The sequence below is a fragment of the Rhinopithecus bieti genome, unplaced genomic scaffold, assembly GCF_001698545.2.
Source record: "Rhinopithecus bieti isolate Rb0 unplaced genomic scaffold, ASM169854v2 scaffold_5260, whole genome shotgun sequence".
Lineage (NCBI taxonomy): Eukaryota > Metazoa > Chordata > Mammalia > Primates > Cercopithecidae > Rhinopithecus > Rhinopithecus bieti.
The window spans coordinates 3,804,113-3,825,887 of record NW_016805896.1 but is presented as its reverse complement, the minus strand read 5'-3'; the positions used below and the strand labels follow the sequence as shown (position 1 = coordinate 3,825,887).

The 21,775-nt window shown below is 40.2% G+C and overlaps 1 protein-coding gene across 2 annotated transcripts in view; it reads right to left on the bottom strand.

Moving 5' to 3' along the window:
• The window catches only part of RPRD1A (regulation of nuclear pre-mRNA domain containing 1A), a 76,842-nt gene that overhangs the window by 40,844 nt on the left and 14,223 nt on the right, over positions 1-21,775 (bottom strand). For both annotated transcript variants that reach the window (XM_017874006.1, XM_017874007.1), the window contains exons 2-4: positions 4,514-4,643; positions 1,815-1,921; positions 1,633-1,730 (exon numbers count right to left, since the gene is read on the bottom strand). In XM_017874006.1, the coding sequence (XP_017729495.1) occupies positions 1,633-1,730; positions 1,815-1,921; positions 4,514-4,643 (335 nt within the window). The remainder of the gene's footprint in view (positions 1-1,632; positions 1,731-1,814; positions 1,922-4,513; positions 4,644-21,775) is intronic.

The window sequence follows — 21,775 nt, the reverse complement described above, 5'->3', positions numbered from 1 at the left end:
TTCAAGCTCTTGTCCATAGTAGCCAGTGGGCTTCAGCATTCCTATCACTGAACAAACAGGTAGGCTGACTCAGGTCCTGGCCTTGGTCTCATTCCTTCTGCTTCTCCAGTACTGAGACTAATATAAATCCACAGTTACAGGTAGTAATTGATTGTATTTTCTTTCAAGCTCCCTTTATGGGGGAAAGAGCTCCTCCAAGCCTCTGATTTTATTCAGTGAATTTAGGTTCAGTCCTCTCACTCCCACAGAGCACTGTGAGTTCCTGTGACCCTAGAGGATACTAATTTCTGGCAACCCCATGTCTGCTTCTGGACCAGGGCTCAGCAGGAGCCAGATTTTGTCTCACTTATGAAGTTAGGTATACAATTTCTAGACCATGAAAATATATTCACCTTGTTTTAAGAGTATGGTTATGTCTTCATTTTCTCATTTTACACTTTATCCGTCTCCCCTACATGTTTGAAACATAGGAGGAAGCTTAAAGACTCAATGCCCACTTTAAAAAAAAAAGTCTTTCTGGAATTAATCTGATGATTAAGGAATACCATACTGTACCAATGTGGGAGGGCACAGAGTACTAAGATAATGATTCTAACTTATCTTATTTTTCCACAGAACTACATAGTTCTATATAGTTAAACAGAAATGTATGAACACATATGTATCACTCCAACACTACCTTTTTTTTTTTTTTTTTTTTTTTGAAACAGAGTCTCGCTCTGTCACCCATGCTGGAGTGCAGAGGCGCAATCTTGGCTCACTGCAAGCTCTGCCTCCCGGGTTAACGCCATTCTCCTGCCTCAGTCTCCCGAGTAGCTGGGATTACAGGCACCCGCCACCACCTCCCGCTAATTTTTTGTATTTTTTAGTAGAGACGGGGTTTCATGGCATTAGCCAGGATGGTCTCGATCTCCTGACCTTGTGATCCACCCGCCTCCGGCCTCCCAATAAGTGCTGGGATTATAGGTGTGAGCCACCGCACTCGGCCTCTAACACTATTTTTACATTTAAAAACAAAAATACCTTAAAGGGGCAGTGTTTACGTCTTCTCTTTAGTGTATATAAATCATATACCTCGCGCGCCGCGCACAGTGGCTACTGCCTCTCATCCCAGCACTTCGCGCGCGCGGCAGGAGCGCTCTTGCGCGCGCGCGTTCGCGCTCGCGCTGCGTGAACTCTCTACTTTCCAAAAATCAGCTGGGCTTGGTGGCTGTGCTTCCGCTCTTTGGCCGCGCTGAGGCAGGAGAATCCTCTCGCGGCGGCGCGCTGCGCTGGAGCGCTGTCTCTCCGCTCGCGGGGCGTTCCATCTCAAAAAAAAAAAACAAAATCATATAACAAAATCCGGCCTTTTTCTTTTTTAAAAGAATCTTGTTTAAATAACTGAAATCTCACCATATCTACCATGCTTGGCAATTAAAAATCCTCTTTCTATGCAAAATATGATTTTCTATACAATATACACACATACTACATTAATTTGTTAATGAGGAAATAAGAGATATTCATGTGGCTTCTTTCTTATACCCAAAAGTATAATAGAAATCAATTTACAGAAGTGAAACAAAATTAATAAAGCTTGGTGGCAACACAAAGTAGAAGTTCGTAACTCTTTTAACAGGGTAAAACTTCTACCTGTGGTGGTTCACTTGGAGATCCCAGAGAGGAACAGTTTTCATTTTCATCCACCTTTATCTGTTCGTAAGTTCGCTTCCTAGGCTTCTTATCACCATCTGAAATGAAAGAACATTTAAGTTTTAATGAAGAATACATTTTAATGAAGAGATCGAGATAAGAGATCAGGATTCTACACTTACACAGAGCTTGTTTAAGTTGTTCCAACACATCATTTTCATAAACAGACCTTTCTTCCCAAATAGATAACACTCTTCCAAGGTGCTTCTTACAACTTTCATCAGTTTCACTAAAAAAAAAAACAAAAAAAAAAACAAAAATGTTAACAGTAAAAATATATAGTGCTATTAAAAAGATAATGGTAACTTTAAAGATAATCAGACATTCATTCCCTGGAAAAAACTGTCCAAATATCTACTTAGCATCACTATGTGGCCAGCAGTTCAAAACTGAAGTGATCAAGACACACTGCTTGCTAGTTCTAGTAACATTTTATAAACATATTAAACAACCAAAAAAAGTTTAAACTGTAAAAGTTTTAGTACTGGCTACTAGGGATTTTCCTATCCTAATGGGGGCTAGACATGGGGCTAAGAAAGATTTCTAATAGATAATTTTTTAATTTACTCAACAAATATTTATTGATCCAGTTACTATCTTTGACATGGAGATACAAATGCAGCTTACGGCAGCTGTTACTTTATAAGTATCATAAAAAAGAACAAAGTGCTTAAGACCGACCTGGCCCAGTTTAAGAGATATCCGGAAGAGTATTTACGGAAATGATACTCAATTTGAGATCTTAAGACTAGACATATGGGGAAATGAAAAACAGACTACTCCCAACTGTTTCCTACCTCCTTCACTGCTATCACTGTAGACTGAAACACTATTATGTCTTGCTTAGAATTCTGTAGTCTTCTCACGATCTCCCAGCCTCTACTCTTTTACTCTATTCTGTACAAAGCATCCTAATGTAAATCAGGTTATACAGCTCTCGATCCTCCAAGAGCTACCAATCATATCAAAAATAAAACCAAAATCCTTACTCTGGGCCACAAGGCCCACATGTTCTGCTTTCTGGCAATCCCTCAGTACACACTCCCTAATACCATACAAATTTCCTTGCTAAGGTCCTCAAACATGTCCAGCACACAGCTATCTCATTTTTTTTGGCCACATATTCTCTCTGCCTAGAATCCTTTCTGCCTAGTCAAATGGCTCATTTCATCCCTTCCTTTGGTCTTTGTTCAAATGCCACCTTCTCCAAATTGTTGTTCTTTATCTCATCACATAACTGAGCACCCTCATACCATCTAGTTCCTTCCCTGCTTTTTATCTCTTGCTAGCATTTGTCATCTGACATTATGCATTCACTCATCTATCTACTTATTACCTTTGTCATCCACTGAAATGCAGGCTCCAGTAGACCAAACTTTGGCTTGGTCACTACTACTCAGGGTTTTGCATATAGTAGGCAGCCAATAAATATTTTATTGAATTCTAGGGAGGGGCAACATATATATAAGCCTTAAGGCAGAAAGAACTAAAAATTAAGGTTAATTTAACTTAAACTGTAGACTACAGATTGTGTGGAATAAATGTGAGACAGGAGTCTGGGGACATAGGCAGTGCCACGAAGGAACATCTTAAGTCTTGCTCAGGACTTTAGACTTCATCTCTAAAACAAATGGGAACCACTCAAAAGCAAGGAAGTATTATGACCGGCTCCGCAACTCTGTTTAGTTTTCTAAAGAAATTAAACAATACTAAAGACTATTGCAATTATACCAAAAAGACATTATGCTAACTAAAAGGGAAAGAAATCCAAAGAACTGAGTCAAGGTGTACTATATGAGATATGGGAAGTGAAGGAGAAAGAAGAGTTTAAAGATAACACAATTTCTTGCACAGGCATCTGGATAAATCGAGTTGCCATTCACAGAGTATAAAACCTACGGGAGGGGCACGTATGGCGGGAAGCAAGGACATAATGAGTTCTGTATCAGACACAGCGAGTCTGAGATGTCTGAAGACGCATACAACTAAAAATGTCAAAAGGTAATTGGGCACACAGGTTTGGAACAAAAACAATCTGGACTGGAGCATAAAACTATAAATCATTAAAGTGTGGAGAATAACCAAACACATGCAATGTACAAAATTACCCAGAGGGCAAGTAAATAATAGAAACAGGCCGGGCATGGTGGCTCACGCCTGTAATCCCAGCACTTTGGGAGGCTGAGGCAGGTGGATCACGAGGTCAGGAGTTCAAGACCAGCCTGGCCAAGATGGTGAAACCTTGTCTCTACTAAAAACACAAAAATTAGCTGGGCGCAGTGGCAGGCCACCTGTAATTCCAGCTACTCGGGAGGCTGAGGTAAGAAAATCGCTTAAATCCAGGCAGCAGAGGTTACAGTGAGCCGAAATCACACCACTGTACTCCAGCCTGGGTGACAGAGTGAGACTCTGTCTCAAAAAAAACAACAACAAAAAATAGAAACAGTACCAAGTGCATATGGAAATATTCGTTACAAGACCGATAGCTTTTTGATTTTTAATTATATACCTTCATTCATTTTAATGAAGTTCATTTTAATGAAGTTCATTCCAATAAAGGAGTTGGTTCTGGTCTCTTAAAGGAAAGCGGTAATTCAAGTACTGCAAAGGCCCACCTTAGCAACAGTTCAAAAAATATTTTTCCTTCACAGAAGGCATGTAATACATTTATAAATGCCATGTAGAGGGAAGTCTTTTCAAATAAAAGCATCAAAGAACTATATTCCCTATTTTTTATTTTAATAGCTTAAGGCAAATTTTAGCAAAAGGATATATGGTACATTTAAAACAGATTATCTAATACCCAAAACAATGATCATACCTTGAAACATGCTTAAAAGCCTCCACTATAACTGGTGCAAAATCTTTTGTAAACTCTGGTCCCTTCCTCTTGCTGTTCTGTATGACATCATTGGCTAGGTAGAGAAAAGTAAGCTTCCTGTTTGGTTTGGCTGAAAATAAGAAAAGTTAAAATCTACTTAAAACATCTTTACTTGGACAAACTTTCTCAATATCTGAATTAAGCACTTTGAGAACTAAAATAACCCTACTAACCTTATGTATCATTTCAACCCTAGTCTCTCATTTTACTACCAAACTAACCAGAGTCACTGCTGCTAAACTCACCAGAACGACTAATGTCTATGTAAAAATGCATCTCGGTGACTCTATCCTGTCACCTAAATTTTATCTATCCTGTTACTAAATTTTAGTAAAACCATTACAAACTATATGAAATACAGTCATTTAAAATAAGATGGTGATTGGTCATGTTATTAAGATGGCACCCTAAATCCTACATTGAATTTAGGATTGTTTTAATAGACATGTTAATTCAAAATCGTTGTTAAGCTATTGTAAAACAACAGAAGAGCATGAAATGTAAAACAGGTTGAAAGAGACATCCCTTCAATCAATTATATATTTTTTGTTCATGCAATAAATATTTGCGAAGGTAACAGATTAACTGCTAGGGAGAATAAATGGGAAAAGTTTAGATGTTTCTGTCTTTAGAATACATGGCCATAAATTTTAAACTGAATTCACTGTGACAAAAATATTCCCCTACTCACTATGCTCTGTGGGTGTCATCATTTCTCTAAGGAAGTAGACAAGATTTCAACAGTTGTGGGCCAGAGTACATTTTTACTGGTTACAATGTTAAATAGCATAGTAGTACTGAATATGACTCAAACAAGACTATACATAAGGAAAACAGTGTTGAACATAATCTTTTATACTATTATTATATTTTACTAGAATTAAACTTGAATCACTCAATGTAGTACAGTCATATTCAGAAGCATTATACCTTATGGCATCCGTAATACAGTGCTGCAGAAAACTTACAGTCAGGACCAATTATGCAGTATCCTATTGTGGGCGATCTTACTGGATTTAAGACAAAAATTCTGATCAGGCTACATGTGGTCTTCTAGATGTTAAGATGTCAATTTACAAATTTAAGCATTCAACATATTAAAAAGTCACCTCTGAGTTCACATCATTCTTGAGGGACAACCAGAAGCCCAACCTTCTCACATACTAAGTCACAACTGATCAAACTTTACAAACTTGTCCCATGCCACTGTATAACCTGGTTTGTCTGTTTAAACTGCTATCTACCACTCTTCCTGCTTTTGAAAGTTGCTGGCATGGAATAAAGATAAGAAGAGATGGCAATAACAGAGACCAACTTCTGGTTTTCAGGTTCCTTGTCTGTTTAGATAAACCACAGTGTGTAACTGGTTAAGATATCAGGACCCTTTCCTAACATTTAGTCCTGTCTCTTTTTTACCCATCCCTGCCCTCTCAATCTCACCCACAAAATAGGTTGGTATTATTCAATCCAGGTTTTTGCCTTCCCAGTGTCAAATGAGTTTAGAAACTCAAATTTGTATTATCTAATTGGGAGGTTGCCTGCAACACTTTTGAATGGGTACCTGAACAAATGGAATCCTTTCACTGCGCTTTTACTATGTGCTACACACTATTCCAAGCACTTTACATATATTATCTCACTTAATCCTAACAATACGTCTCTATTTGGCAGTAGAACAAAGTCAAAAACATTATTTGCCCCCAGGGAAATAATGAGGAAGAGATCAGCCAGGATTGGAATCCAAAAAGTCCAATAGCCAAGCAAATCCCTCTTAACAACTAGACCATGCTTCCTGTCATAATTAAATGGGCACGTTAACCTTTTGAGACTCAAAAGTAGCAACTCAAAGGAAGAAAAAGATAAAACAATGCGAAACAAAAGTAGCAACTCAAAATATTTTACAACGTTAGCAGCATTATTCACAATAGCCAATAGGTAAGAGCACTGAACAATGAACAAACAAAACGTGAATTATATATTCAATAAAGTATTATTCAGCCTTATAAAAGAAGGAAATGTTGACAGCTGTTACAACATGGATGAATCTTGAGGACACCATGTCAGGTGAAATAATCGAGTCACGAAAAAAGACAAACGACTGTATGATTCTACTTATTGGAGGGAGTCAAATTCATAGAAAAAGAGAGTAGAAGGGTAGTTGCCAAAGGCTGTGGGAATGGGAGGAGAATGGGTAATTATTAATGGGTACAGAGTTTCAGCTTTGCAAAATGAGCAGGTCTGGAAACTGGCTACACAACAATGTACTTAATACTACTGGACTGTACACTGAAAAAATGAAGATGGTAAATAATATTTATTACCACAAAAACAAAAAATTTCAGTGTTTTTTTTTTTTTTGAGACAAGGTCTCACTGTCTCCCAGACTAAAGGCTCACTGCAGCCTCGACCTCCTAGGCTCAAGCAATCCTCCTGCCTCAGCTTACCAAGTAGCTGGAACCACAGGGGCACGCCACCACATGCCTGGCTAATTTTTTTTAACTTTTTGTAGAGATAAGGTCTCCCTTTGTTGCCCAGGCTGGTCTTGAACTCCTGGGCTCAAGTGACCCTCCTATCTAAGCCTCCCAAAGTGCTGGGATTACTGGTGTGAGCCACTGTGCCTGGCCCTGGAATGTTTTTTAAATTCATGGTTAATTTCTCAAAGAATTCAGAATTGCTTTCACAATATACACTAAAATAAAATTTACAAGATTTAAAATATATTTACCATTGTTTTCCAAAGGACAAATTCTATATTAGGTGATTGAGCATGGGGTCCAAATACTAAGATACTATTTTGCTTTTATCCTTGTAGAACCAAGCAAAATATGAAAAATACCCAGCAATCATCACAACTTATGCCCTTTCCTAAATTTTCAGGGAATGAAATTTACTTCCATTTAAAATTATGTGTCCCTATACATACAACAAATAGTTAATGGTGGTAATCACAACAAGCAATGCAAGAAAAATCACAAAAAAAATTTTCAAATGAATTTGGTATTTTTAAAAATAACAGAGCCATAAATTGTTATTAAAAGAAAAACAGAAAGCTAACAGAAAGGGAAACAAATCATTTCATAATTCCTCAAAGAAATGTCACTGTTGGGAACAAAGAATATAAGACTAAATGACAGGTCTGACCCAGTTAATTCCTATATTTCCGTTGCTCATGGGGTTCCTTCCAAAAACACCTGTTTTCCAAACCTTCCATTCAATTTAAATAGCATTTATTATTTTAATGTTTGCCATGTACCAGGTACCACTCTAAGTACAGACTAAAATTAACCTTTCCTGTTCAATCAGGAGTTTGCAAGTTTCATACAAATTGGCAGATGATAGGTCACATCACTAAAATGTTAGTTCTTTTTCTTCCTTTATTTCTTCTCCCCATGAATATATCACAGCAATACAGAAACAATCATAAATAATATATACTTGTGATATGGTTTGGCTGTGTCCTCACCCAAATCTCATCTTGAATTATGGTTCCCATAATCCCATGTGTCATAGGAGGAACCAGGTAGGAGATAATTGAATAATGGGGCAGCAACCTCCATGTTTTTCTCATGTTAGTGAGTTCTCATGAGATCTGATGGTTTTATAAAGGGCCTTCCCCCACTTCACTCTGTACTTCCTGCTGCCGCCATGTGAAGAAGGACATGTTTGCTTCCTCTTCTGCCATGATTATAAGTTTCCTGAGGCCTCCCCAGCCCTGAAGAACTGTGAGTCAATTAAATCTATTTCCTTTATAAATTATCCAGTCTCAGGTATTTCTTCATAGCAGCATGAGAACAGACTAATACAGTAAACTGGTACCAGGTAGTGGGGTACTGCTGTAAAGATACCTGAAAATGTGGAAGTCACTTTGGAACTGCGTAATAGGCAGAGATTGGAACAGTCTGGAGGGCTCTGAAGACTACAGGAAGATGTGGGAAAGTTTGGAACTTCCTACAGACGTGCTGAATGGCTTTGACCAAAACGCTGATAGTGAAGTAGACAATGAAGTCCAGGCTGAAGTGGTCTCAGATGGAGATGAGGAACCTGTTGGAAACTGAAATAAAGGTGACTCTAACTACACTTTAGCAACAAGACTGGTGACATTTTGCCCCTGTCCTAGAGATCTGTGGAACTTTTAAGTTGAAAGAGATGATTTAGGGTATCTGGTGGAAGAAATTTCTAGGCAGCAAAGTATTCAAGTGACTTGGATGCTCTTAAAAGCATTCAGGTTTAGGCATTCACAAAGATATGGTTTGGAATTGGAACTTATGTTTAAAAGGCAAGTGGAACATACAAGTTGGGAAAATTGGCAGCCTGAGGATGCAATAGAAAAGAAAATCCATTCTCTGAAGAGAAATTCAGGCAGGCTGCAGAAATTTGCAAGCAACAAGGGGCCAAATGTTTATCCCCAAGACAATGGGGAAAATGTCTCCAGGGCATGTCAGAGACCTTCATGGCAGCTCTCCAATCACAGGCCCAGAGGCCAAGGAGGAAAAAATGGCTTCCTGAGCCAGGCCCAGGGACTTGTTGCTTTGGGCAATCTCAGGATTTGGTGTCCTGCATCCCAGCTGCGCGAGTTCTAGCCGTGGCTAAAAGGGGCCAGGGTACAGCTTGCGCCATTATTTCAGAGGGTGCAAGCCCCAAGCCTTGGTGGGTTCCAAGGTGGTGTTGGGCCTGTGGATGCACAAAAGGCAATAACTGAGGTTTGGGAACCTCCACCTAGATTTCAGAGGATATATGGAAACACTTGGATGTCCAGGCAAGTCTGTTGCAGGGGTAGAGCCCTCATGGAGAACCTCTACTAGGGCAGTGCATAGGGGAAATATGGGATTAGAGTTCCTACATGGGGTCCCCATAGGGCACTGCCTAGCAGAGTTCAAGAAGAGGGCTACTGTCTTCCAGATCCCAGAATGGTAGATCCACCGACAGCTTGCATTCGTGCCTGGAAAAGCCACAGGCAGTCAACATCAGCCCGTGCAGGAGCTGCCCAAGGCAGTGGGAGCCCACCCCTTGCATCAGCGTGCCCTGGATGTGAGACAGGGAGTCAAAGGTGATTTTGGAGCTTTAAGGTTTAATGGCTGCCCTGCTGGGTTTCGGACTTGCGCAGGGCCTATACACTCCTTGTTTTGGACAATTTCTCCCTTTTGGAACAGGAGCATTTACCCAATACCTATGATACCCCCATTGTATCTTGGAAGTAACTAATTTGTTTTTTATTTTACAGGCTCATAGGTGTAAGGGACTTGCCTTATCTCAGGTGAGACTTTAGACTTGGACTTTTGAGTTAATGCTGGAATGAGTTAAGACTTTGGGGGACTGGTGGGAAAGCACGATTGGTTTTGAAATGTGAGAAGGACATGAGACTTGGGAGGGGCCGGGGTGGAATGATATGGTTTGGCTGTGTCCCCACTCAAATCTCATGTCAAACTGTAATCCCCACATGTCAGGGGAGGGGCCTGTCTCAGGTATTTCTTCATAGCAGCATGAGAACAGACTAACACAGTAAACTGGTACCAGGTAGTGGGGTACTGCTGTAAAGATACCTGAAAATGCAGAAGTCACTTTGGAACTGAGTAACAGGCAGAGTGGGTGCCATGGCTGTAAGTTTCCTGAGGCCTCCCCAGTCATGCAAAACTGTGAGTCAATTAAATTTCTTTTCTTCATAAATTACCCAGTCTCAGATAGTTGTATATAGCAATGTGTGAAGAGACTAATACAATTACCTAAAAAGTTGAGCACATCCCCCAGAAGCACATGGTAATAAAAGTTCAGTTAATCACATAACCAGGAGACAGTTATAAAACATACCACAAACAATTCAACTAAAAGATCAATTACCAAGCTTCAAAAAGAAATCAGAGTATGCACTATTAAACAATATGAAGCAGACTTAGTGAAAGGATTAAAACAACATCTCTAGTTCCACTAATTCATAATCAGTTCATAGTTTTAGTTGTTCATAATGGTAGAAAGTGGTAGGAGAAGTGTTACCTATTTTCTTACATTGTACATACCTTATGTATATTCATTTTTATATGCTGCACGATATCATAATATAATTAATCATCCATGGTTTATGAAGACTGAATTTAAAACTACAGTAGATGGCAATGCTGATAAATACAATAAACAGCTAAAATCCTGTTATCTATAAACACAGGAACCATCGTTCCGAGGGAAACCTTCTATATGGAAAGCAGCAGCAGGAAATTGAATAAGGAAACACACACACACATATACACACGCATGCACATAGACACACACACAAAAATATGCACATGTACATATACACACACATACATATCAATGGGAGGAAGGAGCATTACTGCAGGTCTTGTACAAGGAAATCAGGAGAAAACTCATTTTGAAAAAAAAAAATCTACTAAAGATTTATTAACAATTACTGAACATCCTCATTTATATCCCTGGTAAAATGAATGACTACAGACTAGAAAAAGTTTCTATATGTCCTGCTTATATAGTATATACATATTAAATCCTCAAATTTTAACTATAATTTAATTATCTTCTCTAAGTTTGAGTTGGGTGGAACTATAAATGCATTTAACTAAAAGATAATTATAAATGATTAAGGTCTCATGCCACTCATACAGTCAACAAATAATTACTTGGTATCTACCATTCACAGACACTGCATTAGCTACTAGGAATAAAAGACGACTCAACAGTCAGGTTGATAAAAGCCTACTTAAGCCTTATGTGTAAATGTGTGATGAAGCATTAGTGAAAAGAACATCCTTGGCAGAAAGAAGCTCTGCTCATGACCTAATGAATGCACTGTACATTATATATGAGGGAATAATGAAGTGTAAAGCTGGAAAGAAGGGAAGACTTAAACTAAATACCAAGCTAACAAGTGTTTCAGCTTCATTTTGCAAACAAAAAGAGAAGTATTGAAGTTTTAATTTCGGAGCAGGGGCGAACAGGAGACCCTGAGGTACATTAGGAAAACTAGAAGTAGGTAACACCGAACACTAAGAATACTGCAATAGGCAAGGAAAGAAGAAAGAATTCAAAACTAGAGTTGTGATAACAGGAATTTTGTCTTTCATTTTTCTATGCAGTACCTCCTTTCCCACATCTAATGACCCCTAAAATTTCTAAGCTTTTTAGGGAAGTGGTACTTACACAGAAGAAAAGTGTTTTTATTAACTTACAGTAAATTCCTGTTTGACAAAATCTCCAATTGGAATTTCTCATTTGTTGCACCTCCATTCTAAAAGGAAGCAATTAACAAGATAATATATACTACACCTTTTAGAGTTAAATAGTTCTTTACAGTAACTGTCTTTCAGAATGAACCAGAAACACTGCTCAATTTCAGGTGAAAAAAAAGAATTCCACATAAGGGTTTAATGCATAACACTACTACATTAAGTATTCCTGAAGTTGAGTGAAATTCAAATGCGAATTGAAGACAGGTTTTCTGCATAGTCTCAAAACTACTAGAACAATTAATCAAAAATAACCTGTTCCTAACTTTCTGGATAATCTTCAGGTTTTCTCAATTATCACCTATACCAGCTCCATTTATAAAAATTTTTTTAAATAATAATTTTTTTCATTAATAATCCCCACGTACCTCTCCTGACACCAAGGAGTTAATTATGTAGCATTTCCTATTATGTATGGCTTTTAAAAGGCCCTACACTTCTCTTCCATCTTATAGAACCCTTTTCTCTGAATTCCTTGGTATCCTCATGCTCTTTTAAGTCCTACTACAGTAATCACTCTTCCCACAGCAGGGCTATCTCCAACTTACTAGACTCTCTCCCAACTAAATCCTATTTCTTTTAGTTCAGAAAAGCATGGAGATGGATCTAATTCAGTTCCTTAACCCTGAGATAATTTTATACCTAAATATTCATTTTAAAAATACAGTGCAACAAATTAAAAACACACGTTTGTGGAAATCAGCATTTTCTGAGGCAAAAAAAGAAAGGTCTGTGCTGTGTAGACTTGTATCCTGAGAGTGTTTCTCTGAACCTGTTTCCAAAACAACTTCAAGACTTTTCCTTCTGCCTGTGGCATTGTGGGGAAGACATGTTCCTATGGATGGATAGGTGGTTGTAAGCCAAAAACTGCTATAGTCAGTCAACATCTTTGTCACAGAAAGCATATAATCAATAGATGATTCTTCAATGGATTCTATCTGTCCCAGACAGGACAAAGAGTTCAGTCAGACACAGCTGGCTGCTTCTCCACAGCAGAGGTGGGTGAAAAGTGGGTAGAGGTGATGTACTCCTGTACTACTGCCAGGAGGTCTCAGATTTGGCAGCCTATTCCTTGGAAGAGTTCAGGTTCACATTTCAAATTACACAGTAGGGACTGATCCTGTCAATTCTTGCTTACAAGCCTTTGAAGATTTTCTACTGTTCTCCAGACAACATTTTAAAAATCCTTAATATGCACCAAAGGCCTTAAACAAAGAGGTCTCTACCATCTACACTACTCTTCACATCCAACACTATCCTCCAACTTCCCCAACTCCTACCATACTTCAGACCTCAGTTAAATGGGTTCCTCCAGTTTTCCCTGACCAACAAGACCACACAGGTTAGGTAGCCCTGAGATGATTTCATAGCACTCCACACTATTCCTATGGCACATCTACCCTAACTATAATTATTTTTATTTCATGTAGTGCTTCCCAACTAAACTAAGTTCCACTGAGAACAATGACTGTCAAATCTACCAAAATCAAACCCAACAGCTAGTTCCTAATTTGATCAATGTTTACTGAATACATTTTGGCCTAGACCTTGGCTTTAATTACTTGTCCCAGTAACTTAGTTTCTGATCATTAACCTCAGCCAGCACAGGAGACAGGAACACATGTAAAATTACACTGTTGTCAGAAACCGCAAGAATTTTTAATTCAGATTATGAAAGACAAACTTCCTTAGCACTCTCATTTGTACTTTTTTAACGTATTGGGTTCAACTATTTTCATTTTCCTTCCTTCACTCTACAGTTCTCACAAAGCAATAACTTATAGAAAAACAGTCAAGACATGTGCACAGAAAGTAAAAAGAAGCAGAAATGTTAAATAATTAAAACCAACTACCATTTTCAACCTACTAGAGTGACCAAGACTAAAGTCTGACACGAACTAAAACTGACAAAAGTATGGGTGAGATGACCAAATTTAGATACCTTCAGACACTGGTGGTTAAATCATAAATTAGTACAACCTCTCAGAAAAACAACTTGGCAATATCTATCAGAATTCAGAAAACATAATTGCACATAGCTTCTTGACCTTGCAAATTTTACTTCTAAGAATTTATCCTATGGATATATTTCTCATAAATGCACAAAGAAATCGTTAAGGATATTCACGACAGCATCAAGAAAGAACTGAATAAACATTCATACAATCCACACAATATTCTGCAGCTGTTCAAAAATGAAATAGAGGTTGATGTACTGATATGGAAAAATATCCAAGACATAGTATTAAGTTACACACACACACAAACACAGTAAACAATAACTATATCTTTGGGAAAGACCAAGAAGAATCTGGGGAGAAGAGGCGGAGTTACCAACAAAGAATTAAGTTATAAAAGAGAAACATATAAATTATATATTAAATGATTACTCTGAGCCTACATGCTGAAAAAGGCTTCAGCATAGTGCTTGCCTGGTACTCCACCAACCGACTTCGTTGTGTAGGTGCGTTTATCCATGGCTTCTCCTGTTTCAATGCTTGGTTAAGGAGAACAAAATACCTACGTCCAAGCAAAGGAACATCTTTTCCATTCTAAAAGGCCAAAGGAAATTCAAATTGCTAAGAAATTTTCGTAAACAAAATAATTTTTAAAACCTTGGTTTCAGTATATGCAGCAAATGAATTATAAAAATCCTGAGACGAATAAACTTCATCCTGGACCATTAGACCACTATAAAATACACTGTCAAGTGGAACAATTCTGGAATACATACCATACCCATTTATTCACATTACACTTATAGAATGAGACTAAAACTTTTTTGCTTTTTTACAAATAAATTGAAAGAAAGAATACTACAATTTTTATGACCTGAGCATTGTTCTAAAAGTTTATGTATCTCATTTAATCTTCAAAACAACCCTACGAGGTAAGTTATCCTCATTTTACCAACGATGAGAGGTGACAATGTGCTAGCAGCCCTCACTCTCAGCACCTCCTCAGCCTCAGCGTCCACTCTGGCAGCACTTGAGGAGCCCTTCAGCCTGCCACAGCACCGTGGGAGCCCCTCTCTGGGCTGGCTGAGGCCAGAGCTGCCTCCCTCTGCTTGCGGGGAGGTGTGGAGCGAGAGGCCCCAGCGGGAACTGGGGCTGCGCGCTGGCGCTTGAGGGCCAGTTCGAGTTCCCACGGGCGCAGGCTCGGTGGGTCCCGCACAGGAGCAGCCTGGTAGGCTGGCGCCGCCAGCCCAGGGCAGTGAGGGGCTTAGCACCCGGGCCAGCAGCTGCGGAGATTGCGCCGGGTCCCCCAGCAGTGCTGCCCCACCAGTGCTGCACTCAAATTCTCACAAGGCCTTAGCTGCTTCCCCGCGGGGCAGGGCTTGGGACCTGCAGCCTGCCATGTCTGAGCTCCCATCCTGCGGTGTGCCGCCACGCAGCCCGAGCCTCCCCAACAGGCGCTGCCCCCTGCTCCATGGCGCCCAGTCCCATTGACAGCCCAAGGGCTGAGGAGTGCAGGTGCGGCTTGGGACTGGCGGGCAGCTCCGCCTGCAGCCCGGTGCAGGATCCACTAGGTGAAGCCAGCTGGGTTCCTGAGTCGGATGGGAACTTGGAGAACTTTTAGTCTATTCTAGAGAATCGTAATACACCAATCAGCACTCTGTGTCTAGGGCTTCAAGATTTGTAAATACACCAATCATACTCTGTATCTAGCTCAAGGTTCCTAAATACACCAATTGGTACTCTGCCATCTAGGCTAACTCTGGGTGGTCTAGCTAACCTAGTGGGGGACTTCCAGAACTTTCTGTCTAGCACTCTGTGTCTAGCTCCAAGCGATTTGTAACGCAACAATCAGCACTCTGTGTCAGCTCAGGGGTTTGTAAATACACCATCAGGACTCTGGCATCTAGCCTCAGGGTTTGTAAATACACCAATTGCGCTACTCTGTATCTAGCTAACTCTGTGTCTAGCTAACCTAGTGGGGACCTGGAGAACTTTTCCATCTAGCACTCTGTGTCTAGCTCAAGGATTGTAAATGCACCAATCAGCATGCTGTCAAAATGGACCACTCAGCGCTCTGTAAAATAGACCAATCAGCTCTCTGTAATAATTGACCAATCAGCACGATGTGGGTGGGACCAGATAAGGGAATAAAAGCAGGCTGCCCAAGCCTGCAGTGGCAACCTGCTCAGGTCCCCTTCCATACTGTGGAAGCTTTGTTCTTTCGCTCTTTGCAATAAATCTTGCTGCTGCTCACTCTCTGGGTCCACGCTGCCTTTATGAGCTGTAACACTCACTGCAAAGATCTGCAGCTTCACTTCTTACAGCAGACCATGAACCCACCAGAAGGAAGAAGCTCCAGACACATCTGAATGTCTGAAGGAGTAAACTCCAGATACATCGTCTTTAAGAACTGTAACACTCACCACGAGGGTCCGTGGCTTCATTCTTGAAGTCACTGAGACCAAGAACCCACCAATTCCGGACACAAAACAATTATTAAAGTACAGCTACCCTTCAACAATGGGGGGTAAAGGGGGTCAACCCCCTGTGCAGTAAAAAACCCATGTATAAATTCGGACTCCCAAAAAACTTAACTACAAATAGACTATCACTGAGCAGAAGCCTTACTGATAACATAAATGACACGTATTTTGTATGTTATATACTGTATTCTGACAATAAAGTAAGCTAGAGAAAAGAAAATGTTAAGAAAATCACAGAAAGAAAACGTTTATTATTAAGTGGAGGTGTTTTCATCAAAAAGGTTTTCTCTTCGTCATTTTAACGTTGAATAGGCTAAGGAGGAAGAGGGAGAAGAGGAGCGGTTGGTTTTGCTGTCTCAGGAGCATCGGAGGCAGAAGGCGCTGAAGGAGGTGGAAGGGAAGGCAAACACACTCATGTAACTTTTACTGAAAAAAATTAACATAGAAGTAGACCTGGGCAGTTCAAACCCATATTGTTCAAAGGGAAACTGTAATTAAATGTAAATTACAATGAAATCAATCAGCACTCTCAAGCCCCATACATACTGTGTCCCTAAAAAACATTTCATTAATAAAACCAGATCAAAGCCGGACACGAAAGCTCACATCTGTAATCCCAGCATTTTGGGAGGCTGAGGCGGGTGGATCACCAGAGGACAGGAGTTCGAGACCAGTCTGGCCAACATGGTGAAACCCCATCTCTACCAAAAATACAAAAATTAGCCAGGCATGGTGGTGCACGCCTGTAATCCCAGCTACTCAGGAGGCTGAGGCACAAGAATCACTTGAACCCAGGAGGTGGAAGTTACAGTGAGCCAAGATCACACCACTGCACTCCAGCCTGGACACAAAGCAAGACTCGGCATCAAAAAATATAAAAAATAAAATAACTAAATAAAAGCAGGTCAAGTCTCACGTCCTCTGGCAAATAAAAGCAGGAAATGCACAAAATGTACCAAGGACATCTTGTCATGCTAGAAAGGATAAAAGTGATTTTAAAAACTGCAGTTGTATCCAAAGGACACAAGCAAACTTCCAAGAGGCTGCCACTGACAAAAGAGCATCAAAAATAATAACAATAGTCTGAAATACAAACATATAAAAATCCATGAGCTGAAAATGATAAAAAAAAGAAAACAGGCAAGGCATGGTGCCTCATGCCTATAACAACAGCACAAAAACAGTTCTGCTCCAGCCAAACACCATAGAAAAAAACTTCTGCCATACCCATACTAGCAAAGAAAACGGTAAGCCTAGACTTCCACCCTCACAGTACTGTAATGTGGATCCCAACATTCCCACCAGAGTAGTGTCAGAGAAGGCAAAGTAGGGAACCTGGACTTCCAACCCCACTCAGCAATAAGGAAACACTCCCCACTGGGCTGTATCACAGGAGGCCTAGGGGAACAACAGGACTTTCACCATGGTATGGCAGTAATGGGAACATATACTCCTTCTCCCCTCCCCACGGTGTCAGTGGAGACCTACTGGAAAGCCAGAACTTCTACTCGCAAACAGTACCACAGTACCTCCTTCTCCTGATGGGGCAGTGTCAGAGAAACCCAGTTAAATTAAGATTAAATAAGATCTATCATCTTGGCTAAGCACTGTGGCACATGACTGTAATCTCAGCACTATAGGAGGCCGGGGTGGGTGGACTGCTTGAGTTCAGGAGTTCAAGGCCAGGCCGGGGCAACATGGCGAAACCCCGTCTTCACAAAAAACACAGAAAATCAGCCAGGCATGGTGACGTATGCCTGTAATCCCAGGTATTCAGGAGGCTGAGGTGGGAGGATTCAGAAGGTGGGAGGATTGCTGAGCCTGGGAGGTCATGAAGTGAGGTGCCACCGCACTTCAGCCTGGGTGACAGAGTGAGAGCCCATCTCAAAAACAACAACAACAACAACAAAAACCAACAACAACAACCTAGAGTCTCATAACATCCCAAAATCCATTATATCCATTAAAAAAAAATCACCCCATATCAAGAACCAGGAAGATCTGAAACAGAATGGGGAAAAACAGCAACAGATCCCAACACAAAGTAGAGAGGTTTAAATGATCTTACAAAGACTTAAAGCAGCCACCAAGGCTGGGCAACACAATGAGACCCCCATCTCTACAAAAATAAAAATTAAAAAATTAGGCATGGTGACTCATACCTGTAGTCCCAGCTACTTAGGAGGCTTGCCTGAGCCCAGAGGTTGGAGGTTACAGTGAGCTACAATCACACCACCATACTCCAGCCTGGGCAACAGAGCAAGACTCTGTCTCGAAATAAATAAATAAATAAAGTAAGCAGCCATCATAAAAATCCTTTATTAACTAGCATATAAAATATGTTGAGGCCGGGCGCGGTGGCTCAAGCCTGAAATCCCAGCACTCTGGGAGGCCGAGACGGGCGGATCATGAGGTCAGGAGATCGAGACCATCCTGGCTAACACGGTGAAACCCTGTCTCTACTAAAAAATACAAAACCTAGCCGGGCGAGGTGGCAGGCACCTGTAGTCCCAGCTACTTGGGAGGCTGAGGCAGGAGAATGGCGTAAACCCGGGAGGCGGAGCTTGCAGTGAGCTGAGATCCGGCCACTACACTCCAGCCTGGGCGACAGAGCGAGACTCCATCTCAAAAAATAAATAAATAAATAAAATATGCTGAAAATACAACATATCAAAAATCTGTGGGGCATAGCTGAAGCAGTGCTGAGAGAAATTCTGAACACTAAAGGTACAGTCTCAAATCAATAATCTGTAATAAGTTCCCACTTCAAGAACCTAGAAAAAGAACAAAATTAACCCAAGCAAGTAAAAGGAATGAAATAATAAAGGCTAGAACAGAGATCAATGAAAATAAAAACATAAAAATGCAGAAAAAAATTAAATCAATGAAGCAAAGCACTGGTTATTTGAAAAGATCAATACAACTGAAAAGTCTCCAGCCAGAATGACAAAGAAACAAGAGGGAAGACACGAATTATCAATATCAGGAATAAAACAGGATATCACTACAGCCTCTACAGGCATCCAAAGGATAAAAAGGAAATACTATGAACAACTCTAGGCATATAACTTTGACAACTTAGATAAAATGGACCACTTCCTCAAATAATACAAGCTACCACAACTCACTATGAAACAGATTTGAATAGCCTTATAACAATTAAGGAAATTGAGTTCTCAATCTTAAAATTCCTCCCCCAAAAAATCTCCAGATCCAGACGGTTTCCACCAGAAAATTATACCAAATGTTTAAAGAATCTTTAAAATTCTACACAATCTCTTCTAGAAAATAGAAGAGGCCGGGCGCAGTGGCTCAAGCCTGTAATCCTAGCACTTTGGGAGGCCGAGACAGGCGGATCACAAGGTCTGGAGATCGAGACCACCCTGGTTAACACGGTGAAACCCTGTCTCTACTAAAATACAAAACTAGCCGGGCGAGGTGGCGAGCGCCTGTAGTCCCAGCTACTTGGGAGGCTGAGGCAGGAGAATGGCGTAAACCCGGGAGGCGGAGCTTGCAGTGAGCTGAGATTCGGCCACTGCACCTCCAGTCCGGGCGACAGAGCGAGACTCCGCCTCAAAAAAAAAAAAAAAGAAAATAGAAGAGGGAACACATCTCAATTCATTTTATGAAGTTAGTGCTATGGCACTCTGATATCAAAACCAGACACAGAACCCAAAAAAAGGAAAACTACAAACCAACAGTCTTCGTTAATACAGATGTACCCATTCCTTTTTTATTTTTTAATAACAGAGTTTCACTCTTGTTGCCCAAGCTGGAGCACAATGATGTGATCTGGCCTCACCACTGCCTCAGCCTCCCAGGTTCAAGCAATTCTCCTGCCTCAGCCTCCCAAGTAGCTAGGACTACAGGCATGCACCACTACACCTGGCTAATTCTATATTTTTAGTAGAGACGGGGCTTCTCCATGTTGGTCAGGCTGGTCTTGAACTCCCAACCTCAGGTGATCCACCCATCTCAGCCTCCCAAAGTGCTGGGATTACAGGCATGAGCCACTGCACCCAGCCAGATGTAAACATTCTTAACAAAATATTAGTAAATAAAATTCAGCAACATATAAATAAGAATTATACAACACAGATAAGTGTAATTTATTCCAGGAATGCAAAGCTAGTTCAAGATCAGAACATCAATGTGATGCACCATATTAACAGGCTAAAAAGAAAAACTGAATGGTCAAACCAATTAATGCAGAAGAGGCTTCTGACAAAATTCAACAACTATTCATGATAAAATCCCTCAGAAATCAAGAATAGAGAATTTCCTCAATTTGATAAACAGCACCTAAAAAAAAAGAAGAGAAAAAAAAAAAAAAAAACCTACAGCTAACATTCCATCACAATGGATAAAGACTGAATGTTGATCAGGAACAAGGCAATTAACTGTTTACTCTCATCAGTCTTATTACACATGATGCTGGCTATTATAGCAAGTACAATAGGGCAAGAAAAGGAAATAAAAGACAAAAAATTAAAAAAGAAATAAAACTGTCCCTATTTGCAGATGACATGATTATCTACAAAGCAAACGCCAAGGAATTTATGAAAAAAAAATTTTTACAGCAAATAAATGTGTTCAGCAAGAGCTGAATTGTGCAGGCTGGAGTGCAGTGAGTGGCATGAACTCGGCTCACTGCAACCTCTGCCTCCCAGGTTCAAGCGGTTCTCCTCCTCAACCTCCTGAGTAGCTGTGATTAGAGGCGTGCACCACCGCTGCCGGCTAATTTTTGTATTTTTAGTAGAGATGGGGTTCTGCCATGTTGGCTAGGCTGGTCTCAAACTCCTGACCTCAGGTGATCCACCCACCTTGGCCTCCCAAAGTGCTGGGATTACAGGCGTGAGCCACCAGACCCTGCTGTGTATTATTTTTACCACAATGAAAAAATGCACACACACAAAAATGTACTCAAGGATCAAGATTCAACAAAATTGGTCATTTTTACTGCTTTTAATGTGCACATTAGGTAAAACTGACTTTTTTTTTAACTGTGAGTGTGTGGCGTTAAAAATACAGTTGACTTTTGAATAGCACAGGTGTTACAGGCACCAACCCATCACACAATCAAAAACCTGCATATAATTTTTGACCCCCCCCCAAAACTTAGGGAGTGTTGCTGCCTCAGGAAGAAAATTAATGTATACATGGACCCACAAAGGTCAGACCTATGAATTTGACTGCTCTAGTTGTCTCATATAAGTGGAATCATACAATTTGTTCTTTTGTGACTGGTTTAATTCACTTAGCATAATGTTTTTGAGGTACATCCATGTTGTAGCATGTGTCAGAATACCCTTTCTTTTTAAGTATATATTACATTATGTTTATTCATTTATCTGTTGTTGGACACTTGGGTTGCTTTCACCTTTCGGCTGTTGTTAATAATGCTGCTGTGGAACACTGGAATTATGGGTGTGCACGTATCTGTTTGAGTCCCTCCTTTATTCTTTAGGAGTTTATACTCAGGTAGAATTGCTGAATCATGGTAATTGTATATTTAAATTTTTTAGAAAC